Raw genomic sequence first — 12,922 nt, 5'->3', positions numbered from 1 at the left:
CAACAATCTACAGGAGACTGAGTAGAGGGAAAAGGCTTTATGGTGCTCTGAATAAGGCAGGTTAGTTAAACCTTGTATTCTTTCTGTAAGGAACCTCTGAAGTTGCTCTAGTTGCTGCATATGGCTGCTCAGCTACATACCAAAGGGAGCATTTTGCTCTATGATTGGTCTGATAAGGGTGGAGTACAGTAGAATAATGACCTCTTTGGACTTAGATGCCATGCCATTACTTATAAGTTGTGCAACATAAAAGGATTTCTCACCAGTATGGCCATGTGGTGGTTGAAGGTAGGGCTACTGTACACATGCGTACCCAGATCCCTGAACACTGGGTTAGTTCTTAGGGGTGTATTATTAACATGGTAGTTACTGGGATGGTTGAATTCCCAAAGGGTACAATTATGTATTTCTTAGCACTGAGTTTAAGACCATGGCTTTGGCGTTATTTGTTAGTCAGAGATAGATCTTCTTGAGGAATGCTAGTGTCTGCAGGAGAGTCGATGATAACCCCCAACTTGCAATCATCTGCAAACCGAGCCAGCCATAAACTATCAGCATTTGCTTCCATTTCAGAGAAATAGATGCCAAAAAGGAGCAAGCCAAGTACTGAGCCCTGGGGGACTCCACTAGTGGCTAGCCTGTTGGAGGTGACCTCACCTATTTTTACCTCCTGGGTCCTATCAGTGTACCAGATGGCTATCCAGTGGGTAATAAAAGGGTTTATACCTAAATTAGTCAGCTTATCTATATGTCTGAGTGGAGTATTGTATCAAAAGCCTTGGACCAGTCAAGGTAAGCTGTGTGCACAGTCTTGCATTCATCCAGTGCTTTGGTGACCCTCTCAAAAAAAGTCCATTAGATTTAATAGGCATGACCTTCTTTTCAAAGCCGAACTGTGATAGATCCATTTGCAGGTTACCTATGTCCTCATTTATCATATCCATGATGATTCTTTCCATGGCCTTACATTTGAAGCTCGTCAGACTTATGGACCTGTAGTTACCCCGATCAGTGGCTGGACCTCCTTTAAGCATGGAAGTGACTGTAGACATCTTCCATTCCTTGGGCACAAAACCTGACTGTAGGCTCCAGTTGAAAGATGATTCAGGTGGACCTGAGAATTCATGTTTCATGCTGTTTATTAAGCATCCTGGTATGCTACTGGGACCCATCAATGTAGTGTTTTTGGCTTTGGAAAGGGCATTGATGACCTGTTCCATAGTAATGGTTGGAGGGATTGTACTATGCAGTATTTCCTTTGTGCTATCGGGTGGGAGTAGAGGGAGAAATTTGAGCTGAACCTGTCAGCCAAAATGTTGGGAATGGCCTCTAATTCAGTATGGGTGATGTCATTTACATTAAGTTTTGCAAATGGTTGCATATTTCCCCTGAGGTTAGAGACATAGCTGTAGAAAGCTTTGTGGTTGCCCTTCACATAAGAAGCATTTTTTTTTCTTCAGATTTAGACTTTGAAGTATTAATTAACCTTCTTAGCCATCTATTTAGATTGGTCAGGGGATTTTTAGTATGTATGGCTTTGTTTGTCCTAAGCTTGGCCGAGATGTTTTTCTTTTCTTTTCTTGTATAACTGATGGATATTGTGATTCCACCAGGGTGGCTTCTCTTTTGAGTCTGTCTTATTCTTAATACGAATGGGCACAGCTCACTCTGTACAGCTATCAATATGACTATACAGAGATTTTGTAAATAGCTCAATGCATGGTATGGTGTTTACTGGGTTTGGGGTGTCTGAAATTTAGCTAAAGTGCCACTCAATAGAGAGAGATTAGCCTTGGAATAGTTCCTAAAGGTTTTTGGTTTTGCTGGATCCTCAGATTTAATTTCTATTTCAAGCAGTACTGCCTTATGGTCAGATCTGATGAGCAAAGACATTACATTGTGTGAGGAACATCCCCCCCCCCCCATGTTCATGAGTACAAGGTAAAGGATGTTTGTACCTCTGGTAGGAGAATAAACCAACTGTTCCAGGATGTTGATATTAACAAAGTTTAGGAATCACTGGGCTTGAGAATTAGAAGTGGTGCAGGATTCCCAGTCTATAAAGGAGTAGTTGAGATCCCCCATGAATATCATATTAGGCTGAATGATGAGTGTCTAGCACATTGAGATAGATATATGGGTTTCCTATGACATGGAGGAGGACCTATAGGTTGCAAGGATATGATACAAGATCCTGTTTATGTGAGTTGCATATGTATAAGTTCCAGTAGGTCATACACTTTAACTAGTCTGCATGTGAGGTTGGTGATTTAAAAGCAGACTGTATGTCCTGGAAAAATCAACAGCATACAGTAGTTTAATAAACTCCAGTTTATGTGTTCCACCATATTTGTAGTCCCTCTCCCTGTTATTTATTTATTGTATACTTTTGTTCCTGACTATACTGAACTTTGGCTATTCAATCCTCTTAATAGGGTTCCAACCTTCCCCTGTGCTGCCATTATGTAACCTATGCTGACCTTAGATGGATCATTCTAGAATAAAATTATTTTTCTCATTTATTCTTGATAGCAGATTCAAGAGTTCTGTTGGCAGCAGTGATGACAGAGGTAGTGCTTAAGGTTAGCATACTGCAGGGAATGATATATTTCAATTGTGCCTAACATCCTTTTGTACACAGAGAATAATGGGACATATGTTACTGTATGTTTGCTGTGCATACCAGAAAATACCTAAGCTAGCTAGATGTCTGACAGGGTGAACCCCAGTATCTCCTAAAAATCATTTTTTGTGTTGCCTTGATTCGTATACTTGCATGTGAAAGGAGCACAGATCGTTGCCCACTCACTCCATCACTTTTCTGGTGCCCTGTGGTTGCTTAAATGGTAGTTGAAGAGAAACATCCTTGGCAGTGATGATTTTGCTCTTAGGTTCATAGGTTGGTACTAGGCTATTGGCCCTAGGGCCTATACAAGCCTAGCCATAACAATTCCCTGGCTATTTCTTCCCAGAATATTTACTTCCCCGGTCCCCTCTCTAGCAGGGCAACTGATGTGATCCCCGGGGTGAATTTCCTATCTTCCATCCAATCGTCAAGGTTCCTTTTGAAGAGGACCAAAGAGGCACTCAGCTTGACATGTATGGGCAGTCTATTCCAGAATATGGGGAGTCCCTGGCTCAGGAACCTATCCCTCTAGCATGCTTTGTTCATTGTGATGACCAGGTTTAGATCCCTGGAGCATGTGGCTCTGAGGGATTGGGATTTCTTTAAATGTAGCATGTCCAACAGCTCAGGGTTTGACATGGCCTTGTATGTTAAGCAGAGATCACCTCTGAGTAAACGATATGCGACAGAGTATAGCTGGAGTTTTTTTAGATGGTCAGCATAGGGCATCTGCTTTAGTGAGGTATTTCTGTGGCCTTTCCAGTTGTTGCAGATGTCTTGTGAGGCACATACCAAACTGGGCGTTGTACTCTATAATGGGTCTAATGAGGGATGAGTACAGTGGGACAATGACCTCCTTTTTTGTGGATGAAAAGCGCTTAGTGATGAGGTGTGCCACATAAAAGGATTTCCTGACTGTTGTGGCTATGTGGTTATTGAAGGTGAGACCACTGTCCACCTGTGTCCCTAAGTCCCTTATCACACTTTCAGTGTTTAGTGTATTGCCACTTATGTGGTAATTCAAGGGTACATGGTTTTTCCCAAAGGGGATAACTATACATTTCCTGCCATTGAGCTTGAGCCCATGGCTCTGGCACCAAGCATCTGTTTCTGTAAGGCCCTTTTATAGAATATCCACATCATTTGGGGATTCAATAATGGCTCCCAGTTTGCTGTCATCTGCGAACTTTGTTAGCCAGAGCCCCTTAGTGCTGGCCTGTACTTCAGAGAAGTAGATGCCAAACAAAAGTGGTCCCAGGACTGAACCCTGAGGTACTCCGCTTGTCAGTTGTCTGGAGCTGGATTTTGAGTCGGCTACTTTTACAGTGTGGATTCTGTCAGTAAGCCAGTTGGCAACCCATCGAGTGACATAGGGATTAATGCCCAGCTTAGTAAGTTTATCTATGATTCCAGAGTGGGGGATGGTGTCGAAGGCCTTGGCGAGTTCCAGATAGGCTGTGTGGACAGCCTTACCCTTGTCCATAGCTCTGGAGACTGATTCGAAGAAGTCAATCAGGTTGAGGAGACAAGATCGGTCCTTTACGAAATCAAACTGGGTGGGGTCCAGTGTTTGAAGGTTGCCAATGTCTTTGTTTAAATAGTTCCATGATAATGCATTCCATGGCTTTGCAGGTCAGACTTGTCAGACTGATGGGACTATAGTTCCCGGGATCCAAGTTGGATCCCCCTTGTGGAGTGGCATAACTGTAGCTGTGCGCCACTCATTGGGCAAGAAGCCTGAGGTGAGGCTATGATTAAACATGCCACTTAGGTGAGGTGCCAGTTAATTTTGTAGTTCTTGTAGTATACAGCCCGGGATGTTGTCTGGTCCCATGGATTCTGTATTCTTAACTTTGGAGAGTGCGTTTTTTACCTGTATGGCCATGAGTACCAGAATTTGGCAATCTGTTGGTATTGAGATTGGCCTTTTAGGGGGTAAGAGAGGGGTGAAGTTGGCACTGAATCGATCTGGCAGGATATTGGCAATATCCTTGGACTCAGTATATTTAATGCCATTCTGTTGTAGCTCAGAGCAGATCTGAGCATTGCCATTTAGATTCTTGGCATAACTATAGAATGCCTTGTGATTGTCCTTGGAATCTTTGACAATTTTATTTTCGTAACTAGCTTTGGAGGATTTTATGAGGGATCTCAGCTTCTTACTGAGGCTGGTAAGAGAGTTTTTTGCATCCTGGGATTTTCCTCTTTTCTGCAACAGTTTCTTCCTTCTGTTGTATAGTTTGTTTATGGCAGGGGACCACCAGCTTGGGTTCCTTTTTTTGGAGGAGACCATCTTGGTTTTGTTTGGAATGGCATGATTCATGCACGAGTACATGTGCTCTCTACATGTGCTAACTCTTTTTACCAAAGTACTATCCCATTTCAGCTTTTACATCTTTGACATGCCTCTTCCCTGCCATTGCCCCACATTCCCAACCTGGTTTTATCACTTGTTCATGTGCTGTCTTGATCTGATATTTTTATTGCAGTGGGGATGCACAAGCCAGTGAATTTCTTTGTGCCAGTCCCAAGCCCGGATAAATGGGGAGGGTTGTGTCAGGAAGGGCATCCGGCATAAAATTTTGCCAAATCATACATGCGGACAACAGTACAGATATACATACCAGATCGGTCGAGGCCCGGGTTAACAACAACCTCCACCAGTACTGTTGGCCAACAGGGTGCTGGCGGAAATTGGGCTACTGTTTGCCAAAGGAGGAGAAGAGGGGGAAGGCATTCCCGAAGGCAGGTAAAGGCTAGGACTGTGATATGAGGGTCGGAAATTTGAATGTTGGCAGTATGACTGGTATAGGGAGAAAGTTAGCTGATATGATGGACCGAAGGAAGGTTGGTATATTGTGTGTGCAAGAGACCAGATGGAAGGGGCGCAAGGCTAGGTGTATCAGAGGTAGGTTCAAATTGTTTTATCATGGTGTGGATAGGAGCAGAAATGGCGTAGGGGTTATCCTGAAGGAACAGTATGCTAAGAGTGTTTTGGAGGTGAAAAGAGTGTCAGATAGAGTGATGTTTATGAAGCTGGAAATTGATGGTGTAATGATGAATGTTGTTAGTGCATATGCTCCACAAGTTGGGTGTGCGATGGATGAGAAAGACAAATTCTGGAGTGAGTTGAATGAAGTGGTGATGACTGTACCCAAGGGTGAGAGACTGGTGATTGGAGCAGATTTCTATGGGCATGTTGGTGAAGGGAACAGAGGGGATGAGGAAGTGATGGGTAGGTATGGTGTTAAACAAAGGAATGCAGAAGGTCAGATGGTAGTGGATTTTGCAAAAAGGATGGACATGGCTGTGGTGAATACGTATTTTAACAAGAGGGAGGAGCATAGGGTGACATACAAGAGTGGAGGAAGATGCAAACAGGTGGATTATACCTTATGTAGAAGGGCCAGTCTGAAGGAGATTGGAGACTGTAAAGTGGTGGCAGGGGAAAGTGTAGTTAGGCAGCATAGGATGGTGGTTTGTAGGATGACATTGGTGATCAAGAAGAGGAGGATGGGTGTGAGGGCAGCACCAAGGATCAAATGGTGGAAATTGAAAAAGGGTAATTGTGAGGTGGAGTTCAGGGAAGAGTTAAGACAGGCACTGGGTGGCAGTGAAGAGTTATCGAATAGCTAGGTAACTACAGCAGAGCTAATAAGAGAGATGGCTAGAAAGGTGCTTGGTGTGACATCTGGAAAGAGGGAGGAGGACAAGGAGACCTGGTGGTGAAATGAAGTACAGGAGAGTATACAGAGAAAGAGGTTGGCGAAGGAGAAGTGGGATTGTCAGAGAGATGAAGAAAATAGACAAGAGTATAAGGAGATGAGGTGCGTGGTAAAGAGAGAGGTGGTAAAGGCTAAGGATAAGGCATATGAAAAGTTGCATGAAAGGTTGGACATTAAGGAGGGAGAAAAGGACCTGTACCGATTGGCTAGACAGAGGGACAGTGCTAGTAAAGATGTGCAGCAGGGTAAGGGTGATAAAGGGTAATGAGGGAAATGTACTCACAAGTGAGGAGAGTGTGTTGAGCAGATGGAAAGAGTACTTTGAGGGGCAGATGAATGAAGAGAATGAGAGGGAGAGAAGGTTGGATGATGTGCGGACAGTGACTCATGAAGTGCAGTGGATTAGCAAGGAGGAAGTAAGGATAGCTATGAAGAGGATGAAGAATGGAAAGGCTTTTGTTCCAGATGACATACCTGCGGAAGCATGGAAGTGTTTAGGTGAAATGGCAGTGGAGTTTTAACTAGATTGTTTAATTAAATCTTGGAAAGTGAGAGAATGTCCGAGGAATGGAGGAAAAAGTGTTTTGGTACCGATTTTTAAGAATCAGGGTGATGTGCAGAGCTGTAGTAACTACAGAGGGATTAGATTGATCAGTCACAGCATGAAGTTATGGGAAAGAGTAGTGGAAGCTAGGTTAAGATAGGAGGTGATGATTAGTGATCAGCAGTATGGTTTCATGCCAGGAAAGAGCACTACAGATGTGATGTTTGCTCTGAGAGTGTTAATGGAGAAGCACAGGAAGGTCAGAAGCAGTTGCATTGTGTCTTTGTGGACTTAGAGGAAGCATATGACAGGGTGCCTAGAGAGGAGTTGTGGTGTTGTATGAGGAAGTCGGGAGTGTCAGAGAAGTATGTAAGAGTGGTACAGGATATGTACGGTGGTAGTGTGACAGCGGTGAAGTCTGCAGTGAGAGTGACGGATGTGTTTAAGGTGGAGGTGGGATTACATCAAGGATCAGCTCTGAGCCCTTTCTTATTTTTAATGGTCATGGACAGGTTGACAGATGAGATCAGACAGGAGTCCCCGTGGACTATGATGTTTGCAGATAACATTGTGATCTGTAGTGAGAGTAGGGAACAGGTGGAGGAGACCCTGGAGAGGTGGAGATATGCTCTAGAGAGAAGAGGAATGAAGGTCAGCAGGACTAAGACAGAATATATGTGTGTGAATGAGAGGGAGGATAGAGGAATGGTGAGGATGCAGGGAGTAGAGGTAGTGAAGGTGGATGAGTTTAAGTACTTGGGATCAACAGTTCAGAGTAATGGTGAGTGTGGAAGAGAGGTGAAGAAGAGAGTACAGGCAGGATGGAGTGGGTGGAGAAGAGTGTCAGGAGTGATTTGTGACAGACGAGTACCTGTAAGAGTGAAAGGGAAGGTCTACAAGAGGGTAGTGAGACCAGCTATGTTATATGGGTTGGAGACAGTGGCACTGACAAAAAGGCAGGCGTCAGAGCTTGACGTGGCAGAGTTGAAGATGTTAAGATTTGTACTGGGTGTGACGAGGATGGACAGGATTAGGAATAAGTATATTAGAGGGTCAGCTCAGGTTGGAAGGTTTGGAGACAAAGCCAGAGAGGCACAATTATGTTGGTTTGGACATGTGCTGAAGAGGGATGCTGAGTATATTGGGAAAAAGATGCTAAGGATGAAGCTACCAGGTAAGAGGAAAAGAAGAAGGCCTAAGATAAGGTTTATGGATGTGGTGAGAGAGAACATGCAGGTGGTTGGTGTGACAGAGCAAGATGCAGAGGACAGGAAGAAATGGAAACAGTTGATCTACTGTGGCAACCCCTAACGGGAGCAGCCGAAAGAAGAAGAAGAGGCATCATGGTTAAAAATTAGTGCAAGAGAAGAGAATTTTTTTAGGTATGCAATAAAGCAGGGAGAATTTACAAGAAAATAATACTTCCTTATATAAATAAGTGGTGACTGTCTAAATAATCTTCCAGAACAATGGGGTGAAAGGAACTGCACTGAGAGTTACACATGTATGATAGAATCATAAGGAAGCATTTATCTGTTTGGAAAGGAACAGGATTGGAGTAAAGTGTTACTGTAAATCAATAAACTTAGTAGATTGGCTGGCCCGGGGTTTTATTTCGGCTGCATATTTTGTGTTCTCCATGTCTACCCTGAAACTTTGCTCATTGATTCTCTGTATTGCTTACTGGATCATCAGAAGATGAATACATGATTGTAAGGCTACAGTACTAATTCAGTATTTCCTAACATATTCAGTTGTGTATTTAACTTCTGTATGTGTGGTTTATTAAATAGCAAAGTGACTGATTTCACTGTTGCTGTGGGGTGGGTACTGAGACAGTTGTGTTACATTTTTTTACTGACAGGTCAGTCGGTGTCCCCTCAGTCTACTCCAGCAAATCTTGATGTGAAAAATGGGGTTAACTGTGAGAGCAGTGCAACAGATTTGAGTAAGGTAAGTCAAGTTGTTGTGCAGATCCCATGTTTCTTAAACATATTCATTTTGTAAGTTGTATTTCACATGTAAATTTGATTATGTTTTGAAAAGCATTTGACCGTTAAGAAATAAATGCATCACATTTATAAAACATTCATCAGTTTTGAGTTCTTTTTATGCGGAAAGTGACCAGTGTCAATGATGAAACAGCTCTGAATGGAGGAAGTGGCCACTGACAGAGATGGCACCCTCCCAAGATGAAGGTGACTGGTATCACAGTATTTTGGGTTGGGAGGGTGGCCTAATGGTTAAGGTGTTTGCCTTACAAACACAAGGTGCAGGGTTTGAGTCACACAAGGGATAATTGGCTAGGCTTACAATGGCTCGCAAGGGCAGTTAGCCTAGTACTAACCTATGAACCTATAAATCACAAGAGGCACACCCTACCAAAGAGAGAAGAACCAGGATAACATATGCTACAGTCATTCAAGGGTAGTCATTTATTAACTTTAGTGCATTCTTACAGAGAAGGGCTTTGGACAGGAATGCCACTCTGCAGCCTAATGAGCTGGACCAGACCTAGAAGGATTGGCCTGCATTGGGAAGGGACCTTTGCTGGAGTAAGGGGCTAGTTTCATAGTGGTTACACTACTGGGAGGATAGTATAGTTATATAAGTAAACTTACCATAACAGTAGATATTCTAATTGATCACTGTTGCAATAGTTTAAGCTATTTAGGTCCTCAAGAGCAACTCCGTAGAAAAAGACAGAGCACCAAAATAATCAGATCATTCTTGCCAACAGAAGGGAAGCAATAGCCTGAAAAAATAGCTATGAAACCTGAAAAAAGGTAAATTATATGCACAAGGATATTTATATTCACACCCTGACAGTATAAAAGAAATCACAGCAAAAGTAGGGGGCTAGAGGGAGGGGTGGCTACTGCAAGAGTGATCTATTAGAACAGCTGCTGTTATAGAATTCATAGATTACTACTAGGCTTATTGCCCTTGAGGGCCATTTTAAGCATAGCCAATTACCCCATTATGGTAAGTTTACTTAAGCAACTGCAGTCTGTTGAACATTAGATCACTGTTGCAGTAGCCTAAGTTATTGACTACCAGAGCTTGGAAATCAAGAAAGGAGGAGAAAACGTAAACTAAGAATCTGGGTGAAAAAGGTCCTAGCAAAGCCTGTTCTGGACATAGAAAAGCAATCCAGTTTGTAGCGCTCAGTAAAGGTATATACAGTAGACCATGTTTCCACCATTAGAATACTTCTATTATCCATCCCTTTCCAGAAAGCCACTGAAGAAGCCAAAGCCCAGGTGAAATGGGCCATAACCCTGCCTGGAAGTGGCTTATTATGGTAAGAATAACAGAAGGGCATTGCATGCAACATCAGTCTGGTTTGAACCTTATTGTCTATTGCTATTACCTTCATAAGAGGCAAACAGCTGGTCAGCTTTCCTGAAGGACTGTCTAGGTAATGTCTGAGCTTGCTGTGAACATCCAGAGTGCAAAGATTATCTCTCTCTTGCTTTGAGGGTCAGGAAAAAGAAAGAGAGATTAATAGTTTGGCTCAGGGTTAACTCAAACCATGGAGGCATAAAAGAAGGGTTAGTTCTGTAAGAAATCCTGTCCTTGTGAAAAATGAGGTAGGGTTGGCTCATGATAAGTGATTGTAACTCAGATATTATTCCAGTAGAAATTGGAGCAATAAATCAAACACTCTTCCATGTTAAGAACCTCAAATTAACCTAATAAGCTGGTTCCAATGGAAAAAGAGTAAGAATAAAGCGTAAGCTTTTCAAGTACAAACCTAAGATCCCGAGGAGGAGCTACCTGTTTTCTAGGTCAACAGATATACAACACCCCTTTCAAAAACTTAGAGGGTAGTTAAAAAGGGGGAAATCTAAGGCAGGCAAGCAGAAATGGCTGACCAATGAACCTTGATAGAGGGATAAGAAAGGCCTGAAGACAGTTACACTGATAAACAACCAGGGTCAGCGGGCCTGATGAGGGTCTGGGTTCTTGGATTGGCACTAACGAGAAAATCTTTTTCACTTACACAAATATGATTTCCTAGAGTCATTGTTTTAGCCTCCTCTAATACCTGTTGCATATCCTCTGAAAAAAGTGCCCAAAAGGCATCAAAATTTTATTATTCAGGCAGTTGGTTGAAGAGCTTCCAAAATGGGATGTATCAAACAACCACTGTCTGGTGTGAGAAAACTCTGTTTGTAGGGAAGCTTGTAGTAATTGCCATTGACCAGTTTGAAAAGCAGGAAGAATGACTGTTGTCTGTGCCAAAAGAGTCAACACCATATTTTTTGGGAGTCCTTCCAGATGTTTAGAATAGCTCTGGATATCAGTGGAAAGGGTGGAAAAGCACAATGCAACACTCCCAGCCATGGGAATGAGAAGGAATCTGTCTTCTGGACCTGCTTGCAAGGAATCCTGCAGCAGAATTTATTTAGTTGTTTGTTCTAAAAGGAGGCAAACAGATCTATTTGAGGTGTTCCCCTCAGTTGTATCAAATCTTGAAATACCTCAGGGTAACATTTTCATTCATGAGGGTCTGTCCTGGCCCTTTTTAGACTTTCTACTATCACGTTTTGCTTTGGTGGAATATGAGAAATCTGAAGAATCAAACTGCATTGAGTTGCTATCTCCTAGGCTATCATAGCAAGTCTGCAACGAAGGTAAGATCTGGTACACCCCCCCCCCCATTTGTTTACCTACCACAAAATTTGTGTTGTTGTCTTTTGAACACATGCAGAGGTACTGGAGAGCAGAGATGAATTAGGGCTATGAAAGCATTTATCACCACTATAATTTCTCTAACATTTCTGGCTTCTGGGTGTCATGAAGATGCTGCAGCTCATGCACTTTCAGTCCTTTGTACACTATTCCACATGCCAGGTCTTAAGAGTCTGTTATGACAGATTGGAGAGGAATCAAAAGAATGGGAGACCTAGATTGCAAGAGATCTGGTCCACCCACCAAAGAACTTCCCTCTGTGCAACCCCCAAAACAGGGATCTGAAAAGGTAAAGAGTGAAGGTGCCGGGTCCAGACTGACTTGTGATACCACTGGATTTTTTTCTCATGGGAAGCATGAGAATCATAGATGCCATGTACCGCCAAATCCTTAGAAATTCCTTTGGACATACCTGGCTTTAATTGGAAAACCTCAGGAAGAACTGTTGGAACATCTCTACTTTGTCTGGAAGAAGACAGGCTCTTCCCAGGGCAAAATCTAACAGACATCCCAGAAAAATAATTATGTGAACAGGGATGAGAGAAGATTTTTTGTAAGTAGCTTTCAAAACCCATACTGAGTAGAATATTCTGAACAGTTGATAAAACACTCTTGAGAACTGGAAAAACAGTCTGCAAAGATAAGACAATCATTCAAATATGGAAAGATATTAATGTCGGGAAATCTGCAATAAGCAATTTATGGGGCAAGAAAATTTGTCAATAGCTTGATGCAGTGGAGAGTAAAAAGGGTAAATCAGAGAACTGATACTATAAACCATATACATAAAATTGTAAGAAACATCTGAACTGTTTGGCAAAGGGAATGTGATTGTAGGCATCCTTTAAATCTAAGTTTATTGTGAAGGCTAGTAAAAGGAATAGAGCAAAACAGACTGAAACAATAACATTTTGAACTTTACAATCTTGATGAAAAGATTTAGGAAGGAAATGTCTAGCACAGCCTCCAAGTTCCTTTACTCTTTGGTACCAGAAGGTACGAGAAAAATACTTTTGGCTCTCTAACTGCCTTTTTATATAGAGTTTCTCTCAAGCTTTAGTCAGGGCATGTGGAAGGCAATTTTTTACCTTTGAAAGTTGGCTTATCAGTAGGGATGGGACCCAAATAGCTTAGGTTACTGCAACAGTAATATAATGTTGAAAATCTATATGACCTCTCCTTAAAGGCCAATATATAATGTAACATACATGACATGGATGGCAACAAATGCCATTCCTTCCAATTTCAGAATTTGTTTTATGCTAACAAATTTCCACTCACTACCTAAAAAGTTAAAACTATTTAAGATTTTTCCTGTACATATCTTAA

The 12,922-nt window shown here is 42.3% G+C and overlaps 1 protein-coding gene across 1 annotated transcript in view; it reads left to right on the top strand.

Moving 5' to 3' along the window:
* The window catches only part of SLC4A8 (solute carrier family 4 member 8), a 1,419,216-nt gene that overhangs the window by 807,492 nt on the left and 598,802 nt on the right, over nucleotides 1-12,922 (top strand). Inside the window, exon 7 of the mRNA XM_044082169.1 lies at nucleotides 8,760-8,848. Coding sequence (XP_043938104.1) covers nucleotides 8,760-8,848 — 89 coding nt within the window. The remainder of the gene's footprint in view (nucleotides 1-8,759; nucleotides 8,849-12,922) is intronic.

This window comes from Protopterus annectens, chromosome 9.part0, assembly GCF_019279795.1.
Source record: "Protopterus annectens isolate FY-2018-M chromosome 9.part0, PAN1.0, whole genome shotgun sequence".
Classification (NCBI taxonomy): Eukaryota; Metazoa; Chordata; order Ceratodontiformes; family Protopteridae; genus Protopterus; species Protopterus annectens.
Note: the sequence above shows the minus strand (reverse complement) of the source record. Positions and strands in the feature narration are given on the sequence as shown.